The sequence below is a fragment of the Mastigoproctus giganteus genome, chromosome 4 (genome assembly GCF_048544385.1).
Source record: "Mastigoproctus giganteus isolate SK-2022 chromosome 4, ASM4854438v1, whole genome shotgun sequence".
In the NCBI taxonomy this organism is placed as follows: domain Eukaryota; kingdom Metazoa; phylum Arthropoda; class Arachnida; order Uropygi; family Thelyphonidae; genus Mastigoproctus; species Mastigoproctus giganteus.
The window spans coordinates 150,397,652-150,423,122 of NC_143578.1; the positions used below are offsets into that span (position 1 = coordinate 150,397,652).

The 25,471-nt window shown below is 39.7% G+C and overlaps 1 protein-coding gene across 1 annotated transcript in view; it reads right to left on the bottom strand.

The window, feature by feature from the left end:
* The window catches only part of LOC150087120 (twitchin-like), a 3,511,780-nt gene that overhangs the window by 3,046,875 nt on the left and 439,434 nt on the right, over positions 1–25,471 (bottom strand). Inside the window, 1 exon segment of the mRNA XM_090372971.1 lies at positions 13,473–13,518. Coding sequence (XP_090229097.1) covers positions 13,473–13,518 — 46 coding nt within the window.

Consider the following 25,471-nt stretch of genomic DNA (forward strand, 5'->3'; position numbering starts at 1 on the left):
CAGTTCTCGGGGAACTTGCCAACCCTTCTGAATAATGAAAGGTTTCTTCAGAGGAATGAATTATCAGATATCTAGGTAGCACCTGATAAGGTTCCAGTTCTAGTCTCTTCACTGAAATAACTGTATCTGATTTAGGTTTATTATTATTATAAACATTTCTTAAACTTTTTATTGTTATTATCAACTTATTATTATTATACAAACGATGCTAATTCACCTAATTACTTGTAATACCATATTACACCATACTTGTAATATGGTGCACTTTCTTCTTTGATCAACTGATATTTTTCACTAGCATCTGATGTATTACCCTGGAAAATCTGGCCATGTCTAAGATTCTGCTCCATCTGGGCAAGTTCCCTATATCCCGCAGTGATATACTGGTTGATTGTTTCTGGGTTCAGGTGGCATCATCAATACATGTCACTCTAATGATGTAGTTTTTTTCCCTTAAGAAAAAACTTAAGGGAAATTAATGATCATGAAGAACGATCTTCGTCATGATTGTGCAACAAAAGTTAAGCGTGAAGTTAAAGACACAACTAAATGCTATGACACAATTTTATCCGTAAAAAATATGGCAAAAAAAAAAAACCAATAACTCTGGATTCATTCTTTATTCGTACAACTGAAAAATAGAGTAACTTCAATAAACTTTACTTAACCTTACATTGTGCAACATATTATAATAAAAAATGTCTAACAGAATAATTTTCTCATTTTCAGTTCCTTCATCCATTTTTTACTATGTAAAAGTAGACATCTTTCTATACATTAAAATAATTTTCCTCCAAATGATATTTATTCATAAGCATTAGTAGAGGCATACGATGCAAGAAAGCAAGCTTATGCAGTATCAGCCAAAAAAAAAAAAAAAAAAAACGCTCCTATTTTACCCCTCTGTTCGTTCGAAATACCTGTCCAGCTCAGCTTTAAATTTATTTAGGCTATCAACTTCCACAACAATAGATGGAAGTCTGTTCCACCAATCAACTACCCTCTGGCTAAAGGCAAACTTACACACATCTATCCTACAACTGTCTTTCCTCAATTTGAATTTATGCCCTCTCATTGATAATTCTGAGCAAGAGAAAGAATCCCATCAGCAGTGAGCATGCTCAAACCATTCAAGGCTTTATACACCTCAATCAGATCACCTCACAGGTGCCTAGTCTCCAGACACTATAATCTGCAAAATTTAAGCCTTTCTTCGTAAGAGCAGCCCTTCATTCCATTCACTAATCTTGCTGTCCTTCTCTGTACTCGTTCCAACACCTCTACATCCTTCTTAAAATGAGGCCTCCAGACCTGTATCCAGTACTCAAGGTGTGGCCTGACCACTGCCTTATACAAGGGGATAATCACCTCCTTATCCCTGCTAGAAAAATTCCTGTATACCATTGACAAGACACCATAAGCTACTCTTGCAGACCGTCTGCAATGCTCAGAAAACTTCATATCTGCTTATACAATTACCCCCAGGACCTTTTCGTTCTCTACCACTGTAAGTGTAGTACCTCAGAGTTGATACATCACTCTGGGGTTACTGCTTCCCATATGTAGTACTTTACATTTGTCAATGTTAAACTTCATTTGCCACCTCTCAGCTCATCTGCTCAACTTTTCTAGATCCTGTTGCAGCAGCGTACTGTCATTAGTGTCCTTAAGAACCATGCCAACCTTCGTATCATCTGCAAACTTGGACATTAAGCCTGATATACCATCATCAATATCATTTATAAATATAGAAAACAAAAATTGACCCAATACCGAACCCTGCGGGACTCCACTAATAACATTAGTGCACGAAGAGCAGTGTCCATTGATTACCTCTCTGTCTTCTTCCATTCAACCATCCCTTTATCCATAGCAGCAATTTGCCTCCAATGCCACACTGCTCCAATTTGTGCAGCAGTCTATCATGCGCAACTGTATCAAAAGCCTTTCTAAGATCCAAATATATGATATCAGAGTTATTCCCTGCATCCAGTTCCTTTGTGACCACAGCATAGTATCGTATCCAATCAAATTGGTCAGACAAGACTTACCCTTAACAAAACCATGCTGTGTCCGAGCTATAACTGAAATCTTGTCTAGATGATCCTGCAGTGCTTCTTTAACCAGTGCCTCCATTAATTTCCCTGGAACAGAAGTTAAACTAATTAAACAGGTCTATAATAACTTGTGTCGCCCTTTGATCCTCATTTGTGAATTGGGGTTACATTTGCACATCTCCAGTCCATTGGTACCTCCCGAGTCCAAGGAAGTTCTCATAATTATGACTAAGATTTTGCTTACTTCCTTTGCTGCCTCTTTTAATATACCTGGATAGATCCCATCCACCCCAGGTACCTTTCTTGTGTTTATCTTCAACAATTTCTCCTCCACTTTACTCTCAGTTATTACAAAATCATTTAGTTCACTGCCAGAGTTTAATTCACCTCTGGCATTTCCCTCACTGAATAACTCCTCATGTGTGAATGTAGATGCAAAATACTCATTTAGTTTGTTAGCCACCTCAGCAGGATCATCAACAGTTGAACCATCAATATCCAGTGGACCAATCTGATTCATCCCTTTCTTTCTAGAGTTTACATGGGTAAAGAACTCTTTGCTGTTTTTCTTTGCATCCTTTTCCAAAGATTTCTCATAATCTGCCTTTGCCTGCCTAATCTCTTTCGTGACTTGGGAGAAGAGAGATGCGGGTTACGTGGTAATACATAACAAATACAAAAATATGTAACAGAAGCTTGTTTTATTGTGGTAAAATAAACTTCTGTTTAAGCATGGTTGTGCACTATGTTTATCTAACACGATCACACAGTACCATTCTTCATTTCCATATGTAATGTATTTATTTAAATATACTAAATGCAACAAGGCATAATATTATAAGAGTTTAAGATTCTATATCTATATAATATCGGTGTAGATACACCATAGGCAACTCTTAAAAAAAAAATACGATCATAGTGTGAAAGGCACCCACTGATGAAAAGCCAACTAACTTTGAAATGATGCATCTGGGTAGTGGTGGTGCTCACCGCAAGTAAGTGACAATAGTCTTCTCTATTAGTGAAGCGTTACTTATTTGAGGTAGTGAATACATGGTAATTTGTTGTGAAGGATGAGCACAATATGAGATACAGATGAAATGATGCCTTTCACACTATGATTGTAGTTTTCTTTAAGAGTTGTCTATGGTTATCTAAACCGACATTATATAGATATAGTAACGTATTTATGTATTCATAACGTGGGGGGGGAGACACACAGAGTCTAAAGTTTCTGTAAATATTTTATTTTATTTTATCAAAAGAAGTGAGCGCAGCAACCTGGGACGCAAAGCCCCCTAGTTAAACAGTACAAAAATTTGGTCCCCATTTTAAGTGGAATTTTCTGGAACCAATTATCCTCGGATAACAAAGATTCCCTGTATTTGCAAACATGGAATGGATTTCACTGAGGAAATCCTTTTGTTGGGAAAATTTCGCAGAATGTGTTGAGGAAATAAAAATTATCTTATATAACCTCAATATAAATGAAGGAAGTCTCTTTGATGACAACAGTAATATCAAATTGTATTCAATGGAGAATAAAATGACTGAATGGAATAATACTAATTGTAAAACTGCAGACAGATGGAAAGAAGTATTTTCTCATGTTCAGAAGGAACAAATAACCTGTAATGAAAAAAAGTTACTCAAGTAAGACTTTTGTCTTACTCTACCAGGATCAAATGCTTCAGTAGGATGTATTTTCTCTTTGATGAATTCATTATGGAATAATGAGAAAAACTGCCTTCAGCTGGACATAGTAAAATCAATTTCGATTATTAAAACCATTATAAAAACAAAATTTGTAAAAAACAAAAAACCTGGTTTTTTGGTTTTACAAATTAGTGATTATAGAGTTGACTGTGAAGGATGAGAAAGGGATTAATAAAAAACATGAGTATTTGTCTAATTTTTATTTTGTATTTTTCTTGTTTATATATAATGTTCTCTTTGTTAATTTTTCATATGTGAATTGTGTCATTCTTTTTAGAATAGATATTTACTTATGTGTATATTTACTTCATCCATGTACACTTCTTTAAAAAGTCTATCAAAAGAACTGCACTTGAAAACATTGCCCTTAACATATAGATAGACCTGCATTTCACAGCTACCCGGTTTTTTGTTTTTAAAATCTGGGATCTATAAGCATGGTAGACAGTGGGTAGTGTACTAGACAGAACCAAAGCGGGCTCAGGATATCTCCCTGGAAGATTACTCTTCTGATGGGGATCAGACTGTTTGTGATGCTCTCAACCATGTTCAAAATGAAGGTAGTCCATTTTGTCATGGCTGCTTCTAGGAAATGTCAGTGTCAGGTTGACTTGGTGGATCTTCAGTGTCTCTATCAGCTAGCTATGGGGCACAAAGTTGAAGGCCTTGAGGTAGTCTATGTAGGCTCTGTACAGGTTGCAGTGCTTCTTGCAGGCATTCTCCATAAAGGCATCAATGGTCAGTTGCTCATCTTCTCATCCCTTCTGCTGTTCAGCCATGATGTTCTGGCTCTCCAAGTGGTCTGATATCTTCTTAATTATGCAGCTGGTGAGGATTGTGCACATTGTTGGAAGACAGGTGAATAGCATGTACTTTGCAGAGTTTGTGGTGTCTTGTCCTTCACGTAAGGTGATTCCTTGAGTTAGAGATTCTGGAATTGTGTCAGGATGCCTCATCATCTGGGTGAACTGCTCTCCTGTGTGTGTGTGCAGCTGAACTTCTTGAACCAGTAGTTGTGGAAGTTATCTATTCCTGGCATTCGCTAGTTGTGGGACTTCCTGATCAGCTGTTGTATTCTTCCTCCTGAATCTTCCATTCTGTCTTCTTTCTAGGTCTACAGGGGGGCACAGCTATTATGGCTAACTTTGCTGCTCCTCGGGTTACCCCAGAACTTCTTGAGTGCTTTCTGGTCAGTGGGATTGTTGCCCTCCTCCTCATGTTGTAATATGTTCCTGTAAAAGATTTTCATCAAATAGAAATAAAGTTTCCTTTTGTGAAATAAACAGATAATAATAATAACAATAAATAGCCGGTTGTCTGTTTTCCTCTGGTAACTCTCCCTATATCAGCATAGTCTCTTACTGAGTGCAAGGAGGTTCTGAATGAATGTGTCCAGGTATTCTTGACCCTCTAATTATAGGTCTCGTGTTTCCTGTGGATGTTGTCTTTCTTCAGCATGGTGTTCATTTTTATGATCTGCTACTGGTACATATATTCTTGAACATTTCCATTTTACAGATATTGGGGAGCTGCCAACCCTCCTGAATAATGAAGGGAGACATTTTCCCTACAGGTTTCTTCAGTTCTTCAGTGAAAGGGATTATCTAAGGTGTTGGACCTGATAAGATTTTAGTTCTGGGTCTATTCACTGAGGTGATTATATCTGATTCAGTGTATTATTATTATCATTATTGCTCTTATATTATTTCTCCCTGATTCAGGGTTCCAACTCATGACGGGTATTGCTACCAAGTACACAGGGTGGTTGGTTGTTGTTATGTCTGGTGTTACTGTTGGTTGAGGAACTCTCTGTCTATCCTACAGGTTCAGGATTGCGACTTTCTGGAGTTCCTTGTAGGTGTTTGCTGGGAGAACTATTGCTGCTAGGCTGTTATGTAGGATCTTTGGCATGATACCTGTGGTTGACACGATGATCGGGATGGTCATTACTTGTTGCATATGCAACATCTCTTTGATATCCTGTCTTAGGTTCATGTACTTCCTGATTTTTTCTGAATGGGTTTTCTGCAAGTTGCCAGTGTTGGATACCGCTATGTCAATCAGATAGGTAACCTTTTCCTTCTTGTCCACAAGGGTTATGTCTGGTCTGTTGTGCGGGATTGTCCTATTCATTATTACGCCGCAGTCCCAGTAAAGCTATTGGGTTGGAGTTTATAGTACTGCCTGTGGTTCGTACTTGTAGTACAGTACACTTTCTTCAATCAACTGATATTTCCTTGCTAGCTTCTGATGTATTATCCTGGCTACCTGGTCGTGTCTATGAGTATACTCAGTCTGGGTAATCATCATGCATCCCACAGTGATGTGTTGGATCGTTTCTGAGGCCAGGTGGCATCATCAACATGTGTAATCGGACACTCCGGGCTCCTTGGCGATGTATTTTCCATAGTTTCTGGTGTTGATTACCTGGTCTTGGATGGCGAGCATAAGAGCGTCCTGCTCGTGAGCCATTCATTGGAAGAAATTTTATCTAAGTGATCTTGATGGAGATCATTATAGTGTCTGCCATGGAGTGTCTTCTCTGCCCATCTTTCTTCGTTTGCACCTCCCTCCTGGTTGGGAGGCTCCTCGCTTAGGTTGAGTGGGGTATACTGCTTTTCTATCTTCCTTATGGCCTGGTTAAGTGCTGCTATGTGTTTCTGGAAGTAATCCTTCGGGTTAACTATCGCTGTCTTCTGTTGTTCAATGAGGTCTGTCAGGCCCCTTCCTCCTTCTTCCCGGGGCAATTGTCCGTCTCTCCAAGGCAGATTTCGAGTGGTGTTGGCGGCTCTTGGTCTTCATTGTCCTTGTCTTTCTCATGATATCCTCCAGCTTGGTGTTAGTCCAATCTATGACCCCGAAGGAGTATGTTAGCACTGGGACTGCATAGGTCTTTATGGCATTAACTGTGTTCCCTCCATTCAGCTTTGCTTTCAGCAGGCTTCTGAGTCTCTGATGGTATTTTTCGGTCAGGCAGGCCTTAATTTCCTTGTGCTGTAACTGCTGAGCCTGCACCATCCCCAAGTATTTGTAGGCCTCTCCCTCTGCCATGGCTTCAATCTCTTTACCAGTCTGCAGCTGGTAGTTTCGGTTGACTAATTTTTCCTGGTGCAATAAATCCGTGGGTCTAGTGTTTGTCTACACCAAATTCCATCCTAATATCATTGCTGAATTCTTCGGTGATCTGGAGTAGTTGCTGGAGGTGCTTCTCGGTTCCCGCATAGAGCTTGATGTCATCCATGTACATCAGGTGGGTGAGGGTGTACAGGTTCTTCCTTCCTTCCTTCTTTGAGGTTATATCCATACTTGCTTCTGTTGAGCATGGTAGATAGCGGGTTAAATGCTAGACAGAACCACAATGGGCTCAGGGCATCTCCCTGAAAGATTCCTCTCCTGATGGGGATTGGCCTGGTTGTGATGTTTTCGACCTTAATGGTGGTACTCCATTTCATCATCGTTTCTCCTAGGAAGTTTATCACTATAGTATTGACTTTATTAGCTAGCTATGAGGAATGGAGTCAAAGGCCATGCGGTAATCGATGTAGGCTGTGTACATGTTGTGGCACTTCTTTAGGCTTGCTCCATAACGCAGCATCTATGGTTAATTGCTCCTTGCATCCTTTTCTCAGCTGCTTGCAGCCTTTCTGCTGTTCGGCCATTATGTTCTGGCTCTCCAAGTGGTTTGATATCTTCCTGGTTATGCAGCTGGTCAAGATATTGTATATTGTTGGGAGGCAGGTGATTGACCTACATTTTGGCAGGTTTCTTGTATCTTTGTCTTTAGGTTTCAGATATGTGATTCCTTGAGTGAAAAACTTCGGGATTGTCTCTAGGTGCCTTATCATTCATTTGAACTGCTCTGCCAGGTGCTTGTGTGTGCAAGTGAACTTCTTGTACTAGTAGTTGTGGATGTTATCTATTCCTCAAGTTCGCCAGTTGTGAGAGTTCTTGATCGTCTGTTTTACTTCTTCCTGAATCTCCCACCCTCTCATTTCTTGGACGTCCTTGATTTTCTTGCGTTCTAGTTCTATCCAGGTGGCTCGACTGTTATGTCTTACTTCCCTGCTCCACATGTTTCCCCAGAACTCTTCAATCGTCTTCTTCTCTGGTGGTCCGTTCCCTTCTTTCTCGTCTTCTCCGAGATTCCTGTAGAGGCCTCTTTGGTCCTCATTGAAGATTCAGTTGTTTATATTCCTCTGGGAGCTCTCTTTGTATCAGCATAGTCTCTTGCTGAGTGCAAGGAGGTTCTGCTTCAATGTGTCTAAGTAATCTCCTATTCTCTGATTTTTTTTTGTCTCATGTTTGCTGTGGACGCTGTCTCTCTTGAGGATGCTCTTCACTTTTCCAATTAATTTCTTACTCCTATTGCCCCATTGGTACTGGGTCAATTGGCCTATCTTCTCTCTTAATTCTTCTATCTTCTGCTGAAGTCTTCTTTCCCAAGCTGGTGGTTCCTTCTGTTTTCGGTTCTTTTGCTGCTGGTCTCTCGTTTCTCGTCCATTAATCCTCGTGGCTGCTACCGCAGCACAATGAATGGCCTCCAGTGTTGAACCATTGCTGTTGAGGTAATGTGGTATTATGTGCTGACTGAGGTGGTCTGTGACTCTCGACAAGGTTCTATTCGGCCTCTGCTTCGGTATCGCATGAGTCTTTGTGGGGTCCATTCCTTTGAATTCTGTTAGGGCCTTCTTCCACTCATCCTCTATTCTGGATATCATCATGATCTCGTCTGTTTCCACTTTAGCTGCTGTGGGTGTATTTCTTCTTGCTCTTCCTCCTCAGATTCGGTGGTGGGATGTTCTTCCTCCTCTGGTTCTATATTCTTTATCCTTTGTAGTTGATTGCTCAAGTCCTGCTTGAATTTTTCCAAGATTTCAGGAGCTATCAGGTTCTTTGTGACAACGGTCCTTCTCTGGTCCACTATTTGCTGTTTGGTGACCTGAATATCCGGGAATCATTCCAGCCACTTGGTATGAAGTCTCGCCCTGTAAGTTGTCATATCGGTCTCCAGCTTTGTTATTTCGTAGTATGCTTGCATGATGTAAGTATTCATTTCGATGCTCCACTTCATGCGTTAGTGTTTTCTCCCTTCCTGGGTAGTCACTAGCGCAGTTGCGCAGGAAGCATTTCCAGTTGATGGGATTACATGGTCTTGCCCTTCTCTTGTGGCAGCCATCGGGGGACAGCGCCACTCACTCCACTGTCTTCCTCGGGACACCATCTCTGATTTTCCTAACTGACTCCTCTGCCTAAGGCCTGACTGCGAGTGACTTTATCCTGCGCCACACTGAATGCAGTATGATTAATATTTCTCTGCGACATCATCCATCTATGGAGGTGGACTAGTTTAGCTTCGGCTTATTTCCAGTAGTAGTTCTTGGGAATGACGCCAGGTGGCACCACAATCTGCCTTAGCAGCCACTCCAACCTTGGGGTAGGTCGGTCCCTTGGACCAACTTTCACGATGTTTATTTATTTATTAATTTTTCTATTACTATTAATTTATTTATTATTATTATTCTAATTTATTACTATTATTATACCGGTCTCCCAGCAGATGGAGCTGCATTCGCTTCCACCAAGGCTGTACTCGAACCCGGCTCCATCAGGCTCGCAGTCCAGTGTCGTAACCACTGGGCCATCGTGTGTAACCACTGGGCCCCTTATTATTATTATTATTATTGTTGCTCTTATATTATTTCTTCCTGGCTGGAGGATTCCAATCCGTGACGAGTACTGCTACCAAGTACACAGGGTGGTTGTAATGTCTGGTGTTACTGTTGGTTGAGGAAATCTCTGACTATCCTACAGGTGTTCAGGATTGCGACTTTCTGGAGTTCCTTGTAGGTGTTCTCTGGGAGACCAATAGCTGCTAGGCTACTATGAAGAGTCTTTGGCACCATACTGGTGGTTGACACAATGATCGGGATGGTCGATACTTCTTGCATATATATGCCACATCTCCTTGACTTCATGTCTCAGGTTTGTGTACTTCCTAATTTTTTCCTCGTGCGTTTTCTCGACTTTGCTAGTATTGGGCACTGCTATGTCAATCAGGTAGGTAGCCTTTTCCATCTTGTCCACAACGGTTATGTCCAGTCTGTTGTGTGGGATGGTCTTCTCCGTTATTACGGCGTGGTCCCAGTACAGCTTGTGGGTTCAGGTCTCTAGTACTGCTTGGAGTTCGTACTTGTAGTATGGTACACTTTCTTTGGTCAACTGGTATTTCCTCGCTAGCTTCTGATGTATTATCCTGGCTACCTGCTTGTGTCTATGAGTGTACTCAGTCTGGGTGATCACCTTGCAACCTGCGGTGATGTGTTAGATAGTTTCTGAGGCCAGGTGGCATTGTCGACATGTGTAATCTGACATTCTGGGGGCTCCTTTACAGTGTATTTTCTATAGTTTCTGGTGTTGATTACCTGGTCTTGGATGGCCAGCATGAATCCTTCAGTCTCGTCTGCTATGGAGTGTCTTCTTTGCCCATCTTTCTAACTTCGTTACTTGTGCCGTCTGGGTGGGTGGGGGTTCCTCGCTAAGGTTGAGTGGGGTATACCACTTATCTATCTTCCTTATGGCCTGATAGAGTGGTGCTGTGTTGTTCTGGAAGTAATCCTTCAGGTTAACTATCGCTGTATTTTGTTGCTCTATCAGGTCTATCAGGCCCCTTCCTCCCTCTTTCCGAGCTATTGTTAGTCTCTCCACTGCTGATTTCGGGTGGTGTTGGTGGCTATTGGTCATCATTGTCCTTATCTTTCAAATGATATCTTCTAGCTCGGTGTTAGTTCAATCTATGACCCTGAAGGTGTAAGTTAGTACTAGAGCTGCATAGGTGTTTATGGCTTTAAGTGTGGGCACCTCCGTAGCCAGGTGGGAAGGAGCAGCAGTGCGTAGCACATGCTTCTTAATTAGACCGGGGTTCGAACCCGTCACCACCAAATACAGAGGATGCAGAAAGGTCAGGGGAATGACCACCGCATATTCCCGGAGCAATATGGCCTTAGTTGCTAATGCTTCTAAAAACCAAATAACAAATAACTTTAACTGTGTTCCCTCCATTTAATTTTGCTTTCAGCAGGCTTCTGAGTCTCTGATGATATTTTTCAGTAAGGCACTTCTTGAATTCCTTGTGCTCTAACTGCTAAGTCTGCATCATCCCTAGGTATTTGTAGGTCTCTCCTTCTGTCATAGCTTCGATCTCTTTACCAGTCAGCAGCTGGTAGTTTCGGCCAACTAATTTTCCCTGGTGCAGTGTGTGGGTCTTGCATTGACCAAATTCAAAGACTCTTGACCAAATTCCATCCTGATATCCTTGCTGAATTCTTCATTGATCCAGAGTAGTTGCTGGAGTTGCTTCTCGGTTGCCGTGAACATCCATGAACATCAGGTGGGTGGGGTGTAATGGGGATTGGCCTGGTTGTGATGTTATTGACCTTAATGGTGGTACTCCATTTCACCATTGTTGCTCCTAGGAAGTTTGTTACTATCGGATTGGCCTTGTAGATCAGGGTCTCTATTAGCCAGCTAGGCGGTACTGAGTCAAAGTCCTTGTGGTAATCGATGTAGGCTGTGTATAGGTTGCAGTGCTTCTTGTAGGCTTGCTCCATAACTGTGGCATCTATGGTTAATTGCTCCTCTGCTTGCATCCTTTCTGCTCTTCGCCCATTATGTTCTGACTCTAAGTGGTCTGATATCTTTTTGGTTATGCAGCTGGTCAGGATCTTGTACATCGTTGGGAGGCAGGTGATTGGCCTGTATTTTGCCGGGTTTCTTGTATCTTCATCTTTAGGCTTCAGATATGTGACTCCTTCGGTGAGAAACTTCGGGATTGTCTCCGGGTGCCTTATCATTCGAGTGAACTACTCTGCTAGGTGCTTGTGTGTGCAGGTGAGCTTCTTGTACTTGTACTTATTATTATTATTATTATAGAGATAAATCCCAGAAAAATCTGGATTATCATGATTCACAGAATTTTTTTGTTTCAGTGCCCGGATTCTCCACCCATCACGAAGTCCAAATGGATGTCCACTACCCAGCAAGCAATAACTGTGCACAGGAGTGAGACATCAGGGCTACCCTGACACCATATCCACACAAGCCTGAATCCTGTCCCTTGTGCCATTTCATTGATATGGTTGACCCTTGCAGGTGAACCCACAGCCACATGATCCTGTGCAAACCATCGCTGGACCACCCAGCTCATCAAAGTAGTGTTAAAGCTGAGCTTCCCTGTCTCTCAACAACCAGGATCCTCTTTCCAAGTTTGCTAAAGTTACAGCATATGTCATACATACTGAATTCCTTTGGTATTCAGAATGTAGGCTGTAGGCATTTGATCCCAGTGATGCTAATCTGCAAGACCAGCAGATTAATAGACGGTCACCTCACCATGTGCAGGTGCCCATGGTGGTAGGGGCAGAGTTTCTCTGGTAATTATAACTAAATGTCAAGGACAAAATGACATTGTGACTATCAGAGAATTTACCTCACGTAGTCTTGCCGGCTATCAAAAACACATATTATCAGAATCTTTAAATAGAGGCGGCCTTCGATTAATTCATCCCGCGAGCGCATCGCGCAAAACGGAAATGCGTTAATCGAATATAATAACCAATAGGAAAAATTATAATTGGTCCTTGACCTTCTGGAATGTCCATAAAGAATTTTAAAAATACCTTTTAAATAACTTTTTAACTGTATATAATGTAAAAGATAATGAAAATAATTATGGAATTAAATGTTTATTGCATAAAACAGCGGTTCTTAAACTGTGTCCCGCAGAATATTTAAAATTTTCGAGGGAAACACAGCGATACTCGACATCTGTCGGACACTGCGCGAACTACTAGCTCGAGGTAGTTCACAGTTTCAGCATTTCTTATTAAGTTGTTTGGACCTACCTACTAAACAAAACTGTTAGGTATTTCTTTTGGTCTGGGTGCGCCTTGAAAAAATTACTGAGACATTAAAGGCGCCGTGAACCGAGAAACTTTGGGAACCTCTGATACAAAATACACAATGAAGAAATTACTGTTGCGGAAATATTTGAACAGTGTTGACTTTCTCTTTTCATCAATCAATTTCCGATAGCCGACAACAATCTTCTCTGGGCCCTGGCGAAATAAATATCGCAGAGAACATCAAACCTTTTGTTTGAGGTTCTATGTGATACGAAAGATTTCATCTAATTCTTTTACCGTTATCTCCTTCGCGGTAACATTTTCGTCTGGCTCATTTAAAAATTTGAATTTTTAAATGCAAGTCTGCATTGACTTTATTAGCAGGAGACAATCACGTCTTCTTCCGATGGTTGATGGAACACACCGAGGCGGCCAGCAGGCAAACGTTTGTTTATTGACCGTACGACTCGCGGTAAGCTTAACGCGCGATTCAAATCTTTTTCAACTATCACATAAAAAAAAAAGATCACGTTAACTGGAAATTTGCATCGTGAAAAGTGGTATCATTTTTCAAATAGCGTTAACTGAATATCGCGTTAATCGAACTCACATTATGCGAGGCCTAGCTGTAAAGCATAGCTAAACCAATGTTAATAAAATTATCAATTATATCAGTGTAATTGTTGCAGTAGTAAATTCCAAAATTAAATAAAAACATAATTCTTAGAAGTTCATAAATTGCATATTAGTAATAATCTACAATTATACCATTATTTTCATAAAAAGTTAAGAAGCATACTTCTCTGGTTCTTTTTTTTCTTTCTTTTTTGGTTCTTCTTTTTCTTCTGAAAAAATAAAATACACAGACATAAATTATATATTATAATATAAATTTATAAGCAAGTTTACATAATTTATATATTGACATGTTTTTTCATTATGTCTTAACAACAACATACCGCATGCATTACATATACAACACACACACACACACTCGCAAAAATAACACTCAGGAAATATCAACTATACTCTGGATCACAACTTCATAATGTTTCCTTCACTGATTCAATCTGTCTCATTAATTATGTCATTGATTTTATTATTAGGGATAAAATCGTTTATTCCTTATTTAACCCTTATCTCTTGTTCATTATCTAAACCACAGTTTTCCAAAATAGATGCTAAAGCTGTTCGATACATGAATAAAGACCACAAAAGGATTGTAATCCTTATCTCTAGTTTAATTTCTGCTTCTATTAGTTGTAAACAAGCAATTTATCAATCAAAAATGAATTTTCATGGTCTAGGAGCAAGAAACTTGCCTCCTGTTCAAATGATATCAAACGTTTTGGTCTCCTGGCAAAGCCACTGTCTACAGTGGCTTTGCCAGGGGCAGAGCTATTATGGGTAACTTTAGTGCTCCTGGGTTACTCCAGAACTTCTTGAATGCCTTCTGGTCAGGAGATCAGCTTTGCCAAGAGATCAGTATATATACTGAATGATATGGATCAGTATATATACAGATCCATATTTTCACCTTTGTTAAATCCTGATGGGCTAAACTGCATCATCATTTAAAAACAAAGCTGATTATTAGAAACCTTACTTTAAGTCTTCCATTCATGATTTTGGTATATCTCTTTAGTACCATAATCAGGGATGCTAGACGTCCCACAATGTGCGGACAGTCCCGCACACAGGCACGTCCCTAACATTTGTGGGGCCTGCGGCAAGAGTACAAATGGAGGTCCACATACCATATGGCTAAATATTTAAAAGTTATAAATCAAGATAAGAAACTGTTAAATAAGATATGCTCTATCCTACAAAATATCTGCAAAAATATGTGTAAAGCTATGGTTTTTATATGACTAAAAGTGGGCAAAATAATAAAGATAATTGAATTTAATTATTATTGCACATGCCAGAGTGTTCTGTTGATGGGCCAGAGATGTTTGAGTGAGTAATAAAATAAAGACATGCATAATTCATAAATTATTATATATTTATTCCATTAAATTTATTTTTCTTGCCTTCATTTCAGCAAAATCGCCGATTATGTTGTCATAATCAAAATTTTCACATAATTTGTGTTCTATTGATAGTAATGCCAACTTAGACAACCTTTCTTGAGTCACTGTAGTTCTTAGATAGCTTTTTATTAATTTAAATTTGGAGAAACTTTGCTCTGCTGAGGTAGTAACAACGGGAATCGTTGATAAAATTCTTAAAGCAATACTTAGATTTGTAAATGAAACATGAATTTTACCTATCATGTTCAAACGTTGTAATGGAGTTGCATATAATAAATTATCTGGTTAGTCTTTACAATCTGGTATCCCTTCCGACTAATCATTGTGAGTAGCAGTGATTAACGGCTAGGCATGTTAATCACTGCTACTCACAACGATCAATCAGAATGGGTACCAAGTTGTAAAGACTAACCAATTATTGTTATCGCAGAAAATATTACAAAATATTTTATTTCACCATACAAATTGCTATTGCTTATACTGTGATTTTCACCCTCTCTTAAAGCAATATCTAGATCCATACAGTATTTCTTTAAGTTCTTCTTCTTTCAAATTTTTCAATGTTGGGATATTATAAAGAAAACCGAAAACAGCAGTATGTTGCTTATTTTGTTCAAACCTTTCTTCAATCGAGACAATACCTTGATCTATAATAACCAGAAAATAGTCTCTTTAGAAATTGGTTTTGGGATTATTTGTACATGAATCTTGTCCTTCACAGACATGCAAACGGAAACTCTAGAAGAAATGGGATGAAACAGATTGGTCCACTTGATATCGATAGTTCGATTGAGGATTCTGTTCAGGAAGCTGACAAACTGAAAGAGTATCCTGCATCTACATTCACACATGAGGAATTTTCTAGAGAAGTGGAAGCCAGACGTTTATGAAACTCTAACAGGGAGGTAAGTGATTTTGTAATAACTGAGAGGAAAGTGGAAGAAAAATTGTTGAAATTAAATATAAGAAAGGCACCTCGTGTGGATGGGATCTATCCAATTATATTAGGAGGAGCAGCAAAGGAAATAAGCAAACCTTTAGCCATAATTATGAAAGCACCCTTGGATTCAGGGGAGGTCCACCATGGACTGGAGAAGTGCAATTTTTCCCCAATTTTCAAAGAGGAGGAGCAGCAAAGGAAATAAGTAAACCTTTAGCCATAATTATGAAAGCACCCTTGGATTCAGGGGAGGTCCACCATGGACTGGAGAAGTGCAATTTTTCCCCAATTTTCAAAGCGGGGAAATCAAAGGGAATCATGAGTAATTACAGATCTGTTAGCTTAACTTTGTTTCTAGGGGAAAATAATGGAGCAAATAATGGTTAAAGAAGTAATGCATGATCATCTAAACAAGACTGCAGTTATGGCGGAGACATAGCATGGGTTTGTTAAGAGAAGATCTTGTCTTACTAATTTCATTGTAGACTATGATTTGATCACAAAGGAACTGGATGCAAAAAATAATTTTGATATCACATACCTAGATTTCAGAAATACTGTTGCACATAGAAGACCACTGTGCAAATTGTAGCAGTGTGACATTAAGTGAAAGTTGTTGCTGTGGAGAAAGGGATGGTTGAGTGAGAGAAGACAGAGAGGGGTAATTAATGGACGCTACTATTTGTGGACTAATGTTATTAGTGAAGTTCCCCAGGATTCGATGTTGGGCTCATTACTGTTTTGTATATTTATCAATAATATTGATAAAGGTATATCAGGTTTAATTTCCCCATTTTTGGATGATGCAAAGGTTGGCAGAGTTGTTAATGACAGTATGCTACTGCAACAGGATCTAGAAAAGTTAGGCAGATGGGCTCAGAAGTAGCAACTGAAGTTTAATATTGACAAATGCAAAGTACTGCAAATGGGTAGCAGTAACCCCATAGTAATGTACCAACTGTTTGGTACTACACTCAGATTAGTGGAGAATGGAAAAGACCTGAGGATAATTGTGCAGTCAGATAAAAAGTCCGCTGAGCAGTGCAAGACAGGCGGCCAGGACTATTAATGAGGTTTTGTCAATGATATACAGGAATTTTGATAGCAGGGATAAGGAGGGAATGAATAGGTGAAATGAAAAGTGTTTTTTTTTTTTTTTTAACTAATGCTTGCTTTAAGTATAAGCTAAGTATAAGTTTAAGTATAAGTATAAGCTTGCTTTTTTGCATCACATGCCACTACTAATTATGACCATTGCTGTTTTTGATTTCCATAAATTACCTTGATCACTGCATACTGGTCTGGAAACCTCATTTTAAGAATGATTTTGAGATGCTGGAATGAGTACAGAGAAGGGTACTAAGATTGGTGAGGAGAACAAAGGGATACTCTTACTAAGTCGTACTTGAAAAAAAGCCGTGAATTAAGATTGAATTTGAAAGTGTCTGCAATTCTGCCCAGACACGATAGGAGGGAGTATATGATGAGAGCCTTGTCAATCAATTCGGCCCTGGAAAGATTGTGCAAGGCTCAAAGGGGTAGAATTTTTTTCAGCCCGGACTGTACTTGTTAACAGGAGAGATTGCTTCTACAGGGATGGGATACACTTAAATAGAAAGGGTGCCAGAATATTTGCTGATGCTATCGAGGCAGTGTTAGATGGGTCAGAAAACTGCTAGCTTGGGGGGAGACAAAGTAATAGATTAACAGTAGCCACTGGCAGAGGTGAAAGAGATTCTTGCACTGCGTCTATTGGAATGAGCAGAAGCCTGAAAAACTATGCAGGATATTTCAGAGACTGCTGGGAGTCATTGCGGTACAAGTAAACACATGGGTTATGTTAGGGTAGCTAAGAATAGAAACAGGTGCATGTATACTTGTGTGTACACCAATGCTAGGAGTTTAGTAAATAAATTTGATGAATTTGAGGTATTGCTCAAAACATCAAAGGCAGATATTGTTGGGATTTCAGAGACGTAGTGTCACACAGATGTAAGGAATACAGAACTGGAATTTGGGGAGTACAATGTCTACAGAAAGGATAGACAGGATAGGAAGGGAGGAGGGGTTATGCTATTAGTTAAGAAACACACAAAATCCAAGGAAGTGAAGCCAGTCGACATCGCTGGACAGTGTAGTGTCGAGTCAGTTTGGTGTGACATAAGCATTGGGAGATCAAAATTAAGAGTAGGAGTGTGCTATAGGCCTAACGACTCTGATGAGTATAATAGGAAACTGTACAGGGAAATAGAGTGGGCCAGTAAATCACAGAGTCTTATAATGGGGGATTTTAATTTCCCAGATATTGACTGGAATTTGGGGGCTGGTCACTCACACACTAGCAAGGCTTTTGTGGATTTATTGGATGATTGTTTTCTACATCAGCATGTTCGGGAGGCAACTAGAGGGAGTAATACTCTTGATTTGATTATCAGTAGTGATTCTTCATGCATTAAGAATCTGCAGATAAAGGAACCACTAAGTGGCAGTGATCACAGTGTGCTGAAGTGGGATTTACTCAAAGAGGTAACTACCATTAGGGGTAAAGGGAAGGGTTATTGCTTTCGTAAAGGTGACTACGATGGACTGAGACAGTATTTAAATCCTATACAGTGGGACAAACTGATGATGTTACCAACAGCAAATTCAAAATGGTAAGCATTCAAAGAACTTATCTTGGAAGCTACTAGGCTTTACATACCAACTAAGAAATATTGTTCAAGGTTCAGGCCTAAATCGATGTCAGATGAACTAATGAGACATATGGCAGAGAAGAAAAATGCATGGGATACATATAAATTAACATGTGACCCAGAAGCCTATAAGTTGATCTGTAACCAAGTTACAAAGGAGGTTAGGCAGGCGAAGGCAGATTACGAGAAATCTTTGGCAAGGGATGCAAAGAAAAACAGCAAGGAGTTCTTTACTTATGTAAACTCTAGAAGGAAGGGGATGAATCAGATTGGTCCACTTGATATCAATGGGTCAACTGTTGATGATCCTGCTCAGGTAGCTAACAAACTAAATGAATATTTTGCATCGACATTCACACATGAGGAGTTATTCAGCGAGGGGAATGCCAGAGGTGTATTCAACTCTGGCAGTAAGCTAGAGAATCTTGTAATAACTGAGAGTAAAGTTGAGGAGAAATTTTTGAAGATAAACACAAGAGAGGCACCTGGAGTGGATGGGATCTATCCAGTTATATTAAAGGAGGCAGCAAAAGAAGTAAGCAAACCCTTAGCCATAATTATGAGAGCTTCCTTGGACTCAGGGGAAGTACCCACAGACTGGAGATGCGCAAATGTGACCCCAATTCACAAAGGAGTATCAAAGGCTGACACAAGTAATTATAGACATGTGAGTTTAACTTCTGTTCCAGGAAAATTAATGGAGGCACTGGTTAAAGAAGCACTGCAGGATCATCTAGACAAGACTTCAGTTATAGCTCGGACACAGCATGGTTTTGTTAAGGGGAAATCTTGCCTGACCAAGTTGATTGGATACTATGATGCAGTCACAAAAGAACTGGATGCAGGGAATAACTTTGATATTATATACTTGGATCTTAGAAAGGCTTTTAATACTGTTGCACATGGAAGACTGCTGCACAAATTGGAGCAGTGTAGCATTGGAGGCAAGTTGCTGCTATGAATAAAGGGATGGTTGAGGGGGAGAAGACAGAGTGGTAATCAATGGGCACTGCTCATCGTGGACTAATGTTATTAGTGGAGTCCCTCAGGGTTCAGAGTTGGGTCCATTATTGTTTTCTGTATTTATAAATGATATTGATGATGGTATATCAAGCTGAATGTCCAAGTTTACAGATGATACGAAGGTTGGCAGGGTTGTCAAGGACACTACTGACACTATGCTGCTGCAACCGGATCTGGAAAGGTTGAGCTGAGAGGTGGAAAATGAAGTTTAACATTGACAAATGTGAAGTACTACATATGGGAAACAGCAAACCTAGAGCAATGTATCAACTCTGTGGTACTACAGTGACAGTGGTAGAGAATGAAAGGGACCTGGGGGTGGTTGTGCAGGCAGATATGAAGTTCTCTGAGCAGTGCAGATGGGCTGCAAGAGTAGCTCATGGTGTATTTTCAATGATATATAGGAATTTTTCTAGCCGGGATAAGGAGGTGATTATTCCCTTGTATAAGGCAATGGTCAGGCCACACCTAGAGTACTGTATACAGGTCTGGAGGCCTCATTTCAAGAAGGATGTAGAGATGCTGGAACGAGTACAGAGAAGGGCAACAAGATTAGCGAATGGAACAAAGGGGTGCTCTTACGAAGAAAGGCTTAAGTTTTGCAAATTACAGTGTCTGGAGACTAGGCACCAGCGAGGTGATGTGATAGAGGTGTATAAAGCCTTGAATGGTTTGAGCATGCTCAATGCTGATGGGATTCTTCCTCTTGCTCAGAATAATCACCTAACAGGGCATAAATTCAAATTGAGGAAAGACAGATGTAGGATAGACGTGCGGAAATTTGCCTTTAGCCAGCGGGTGGTTGTTTTGTGGAACAGACTTCCATCCTTTGTTGTGGAAGTTGATAGCCTAAATAAGTTTAAGGCTCAGCTGGAGAGGGGTGAAGTGGATGTGGTTTTTTTTTTGGCTGATGCTGCATAAGCTTGCTTTCTTGCATCAAATGCCTCTATTAATGCTAATGCTAAGAAAGGCTACATTTCTGTAAATTGCAGCATCTGGAGACTAGGCACCTGCTAGGTGATCTGATCGAGGTGTTAAAAGCTTTGAATGGTTTGAACAAGCTCAGTGCTGATGAGATTCTTCCTCTTACTCTTTCCTCAATTTGAATTTATGCACTTCAGGAGGCATAAATTCAAATTGAGGAAAGACGGTTGCAGAATAGATGTGCGGAAATATGCCTTTAGCCAGTGGGTGGTTGATTGCTGGAACAAAATTTCATCTCTCGTGGTGGAAGTTGATAGCTTAAATAAACTTATGGAAGAACTAGATAAACTTCTGGAGGGAATGGATAGGTGAAATGGAAAGTGTTTTTTTTTTTTTTTTTGACTAATGCTGTATAAGCTTGCTTTTTTGCATCAGATGCCACTACTAATTATGACCACTGTTGTTTTTGATTTCCATAAATTACATCAATGAACTGATAGAGGGTGTGATGTCTAAATTTGAAGATGAAGTAAAGATTGGTAGAGTAGTTAATGATCATTGCCTAGCAGAGCATAAGTAAGGTACTATACCTGGAGAACAATAACCCCAAAATAACTTATAAACTTGGTGGAGTTGAACTTTAGCCAGTAATGGAGGAAAGGGACTTGGGTGTTATGATACATTGAGACATGAAGTTCACCGAGCATTATAGATAGATTGCAAGGAAGGCCCATGGTGCCCTAACAATGATTTATCAAACATTTGCTAGTAGAGATAAGGACGTTATAATCATATCAAACAAGGCTATTGTTAGACCACACTTGGAATACTGTGTTCAAGTATTGAGACTGCACGTAAAGAAAGACATTGAGCTTCTTGAAAGGGTCCAAAGATGGGTAACTCACCTGGTGGGATCGATGAAAGAGAGTCCATATGGGAAAAACTTCATATATGTGGGTTCCAGAGCTTGGAAACTAGGCACCTTAGAGGAGACTTGATTGAAGTGTTTAAGGCTCTGAGAGGCATAAGTAAAATGAATGAGGATGAAATATTCATGGTTATAAATGATTTTAGATCCATAAATTCAATTTATGGGGGGTTGATTTTTAGGCTGGATTGCAGGAAGTTTTATTTTAGCCAGCAAGTTATAAATTACTGGAGTAAGTTACCTACATGGGTGGTAGAGGCTGACAGTTTGGGGAAATTCAAAGGTCAGCTGGATAGTTACCTACACTAGTAGGGAAATGCATAGGTTATCTATTTCGTTTTCTTTTATTAATTATTATTATTTTTTAAATTTCTTCTTATTATTATTTTATTCTTTCTTTTTTTGGCTGGTGCAGCATAGGCTACAGGCTTCCTTGCACCATGTGGCCATTGCTAATACTAATACTAAACATTTTTGTTTCCTTGTTCTAATTTCATTATATTTTATGTCACTTTTGTTGCTTATATCACATTCAGTTTTTTCGAATTAGAAAAAACCATGCTCTCTAAAACTTTTTAAATATATTTTAATCCTTTTAAAAGTGAAATAGCCAAACTTAGATCTGTTTGGATTTTTTAAGCTTTTGCTAACATTATTAACCCCAGGGTCTGGTGAGTATGGGCTTGGCACACCCAGGGTCCTTAGCTGGATATCATCATTCTTCTTTTTCCTAGTGATTCCCATCAACATCTCTCTCTCTCTCTCTCAGGATAACTTAGAAATTTTTTTTTTTTCTGGCTGGTGCAGCAAAAGCCTCATGCTTCCTTGCACCATATGGCTAATATATAATAATAATAATAGCAAGCAATAGTTCATACCAAACAACTGTGGATAACACAAATTCAAAATTAATTTAATTTTCTGTCAAAGACCATGATTCGCTCTTTATTTGAGGATGTTCTGTTATTTCGCTTAACATTTCTAGTGCATCTCATATCTTGTCTAAATTAAATCTAATTGCTTTAACAGCATTCCCATCATGTGTCCGAGAGTGGTGGTAAGGTCAAATTTGATATTTGTTTCATTAAGATGTTCCAACTTTGGAAAAATCCAGAAAACATCATATATAATCTTTGAATTGTTCCAAAGAATGTCATTGTTATTGGCACAGTTGAGGTCATGTTTCCTAGTAACAAATTCAAACAATGCACCCTATAAGGAATGCAGAACTGGAATTTGGGGAGTACAATGTCTACAGAAAGGATAGACAGGATAGGAAGGGAGGAGGGGTTATGCTATTAGTTAAGAAACACATAAAATCCAAGGAAGTGAAGCCAGTCGACATCGCTGGACAGTGCAGTGTCGAGTCAGTTTGGTGTGACATAAGCATTGGGAGATCAAAATTGAGAGTAGGAGTGTGCTATAGGCCTAACGACTCTGATGAGTATAATAAGAAACTGTACAGAGAAACAGAGTGGGCCAGTAAATCAAAGAGTCTTAATATGGGGGATTTTAATTTCCCAGATATTGACTGGAATTTGGGGGCTGGTCACTCACACACTAGCAAGGCTTTTGTGGATTTATTGGATGATTGTTTTCTACATCAGCATGTTCGGGAGGCAACTAGAGGGAGTAATACTCTTGATTTGATTATCAGTAGTGATTCTTCATGCATTAAGAATCTGCAGATAAATGAACCACTAGGTGGCAGTGATCACAGTGTTCTGAAGTGGGATTTACTCAGAGGTAACTACCATTAGGGGTAAAGGGAAGGGGTATTGCTTTCGTAAAGGCGACTACGGTGGACTGAGACAGTATTTAAATTCTATACAGTGGGATCAACTGATGATGTTACCAACAGCAAATTCAAAATGGGAAGCATTCAAAGAACTTATCTTGGAAGCTACTAGGCTTTACATACCAACTAAGAAATATTGCTCAAGGTTTAGGCCTAAATGGATGTCAGATGAACTAATGAGGCATATGGCAGAGAAGAAAAATGCATGGGATACGTACAAATTAACACATGACACAGAAGAATATGATAGATACAAGTTGATCTGTAACCAAGTTACAAAGGAGGTTAGGCAGGCGAAGGCAGATTACGAGAAATCCTTGGCAAAGGATGCAAAGAAAAACAGCAAAGAGTTCTTTACTTATGTAAACTCTAGAAGGAAGGGGATGAATCAGATTGGGCCACTTGATATCGATGGGTCAACTGTTGATGATCCTGCTCAGGTAGCTAACAAACTAAATGAATATTTTGCATCGACATTCACACATGAGGAGTTATTCAGTGAGGGGAATGCCAGAGGTGTATTCAACTCTGGCAGAAAGCTAGAGAATCTTGTAATAACTGAGAGTAAAGTGGAGGAGAAATTGATGAAGATAAACACAAGAAAGGCACCTGGGGTGGATGGAATCTATCCAGTTATATTAAAGGAGGCAGCAAAGGAAGTAAGCAAACCCTTAGCCATAATTATGAGAGCTTCCTTGGACTCAGGGGAGGTACCCATGGACTGGAGATGTGCAAATGTGACCCCAATTCACAAAGGAGGATCAAAGGCTGACACAAGTAATTATAGACCCGCGAGTTTAACTTCTGTTCCCGGAAAATTAATGGAGGCACTGGTTAAAGAAGCACTGCAGGATCATCTAGACAAGACTTCAGTTATAGCTCAGACACAGCATGGTTTTGTTAAGGGGAAGTCTTGTCTGACCAATTTGATTGGATACTATGATGCAGTCACAAAAGAACTGGATGCAGGGAATAACTTTGATATTATATACTTGGATCTTAGAAAGGCTTTTGATACTGTTGCACATGGAAGACTGCTGCACAAATTGGAGCAGTGTGGCATTGGAGGCAAATTGCTGCTATGGATAAAGGGGTGGTTGAGGGGGAGAAGACAGAGAGTGGTAATCAATGGACACTGCTCATCGTGGACTAATGTTATTAGTGGAGTCCCTCAGGGTTCAGTATTGGGTCCTTTATTGTTTTCTCTATTTATAAATGATATTGATGATGATATATATCAAGCTTAATGTCCAAGTTTGCAGACGATACGAAGGTTGGCAGGGTTGTCAAGGACACTACTGACACTATGCTGCTGCAACAGGATCTGGAAAGGTTGAGCAGATGGGCTGAGAGGTGGCAAATGAAGTTTAACATTGACAAATGTAAAGTACTACATATGGGAAACAGCAACCCCAGAGCAACGTATCAACTCTGTGGTACTACACTGACAGTGGTTGAGAATTAAAGGGACTTGGGGGTAGTTGTGCAGGCAGATATGAAGTTGTCTGAGCAGTGCAGACGGGCTGCAAGAGTAGCTCATGGTGTATTGTCAATGATATATAGGAATTTTTCTAGCAGGGATAAGGGGATGAATATTCCCTTGTATAAAGCAATGGTCAGGCCACACCTTGAGTACTGTATACAGGCCTGGAGACCTCATTTCAAGAAGGATGTAGAGCTGCTGGAACGAGTACAGAGAAGGGCAACAAGATTAGTGAATGGAACAAAGGGGTGCTCTTACGAAGAAAGGCTTAAGTTTTGCGAATTACAGTGTCTGGAGACTAGGCAGCAGCGAGGTGATCTGATAGAGGTGTACAAAGCCTTGAATGGGTTGAGCATGCTCAGTGCTGATGGGATTCTTCCTCTTGCTCAGAATAATCACCTGAGAGGGCATAAATTCAAATTGAGGAAAGACAGATGTAGGATAGATGTGTGGAAATTTGCCTTTAGCCAGTGGGTGGTTGGTAGGTGGAACAGACTTCCATCCCTTGTCGTGGAAGTTGATAGCCTAAATAAGTTTAAGGCTCGGCTGGACAGGTATTTCGAATGAACAGAGGGGTGAAGTGGAAGTGGTTATTTTTTATTTATTTATTTTACTTTAATGTTTTTGGCTGATGCTGCATAAGCTTGCTTTCTTGCATCAAATGCCTCTACTAATGCTAATGCTAATATGGCATAAAGAATGCTTCTGGATCCTTGGCCAAAATTCTGGCTTGTACACCTTTTCCTTTACCAACCAGTTCTTTTGCAGTTCTTCGCTTAAGTCAGAACCTGTACTTTTTACAACAGGTTTAAAACCAATGAAATACTCATTAATTTCAACTTCCTTCTTCTGGTAGTTCAACAATATGTATAATAAATGTTAGTTGTTCAACATGACTTTTGTCCCTGGTACAATCTAGTTGAACCAAGTAATATTTACTTTTTTATTTTATCTATGATTCTCTCACATTAGCAAA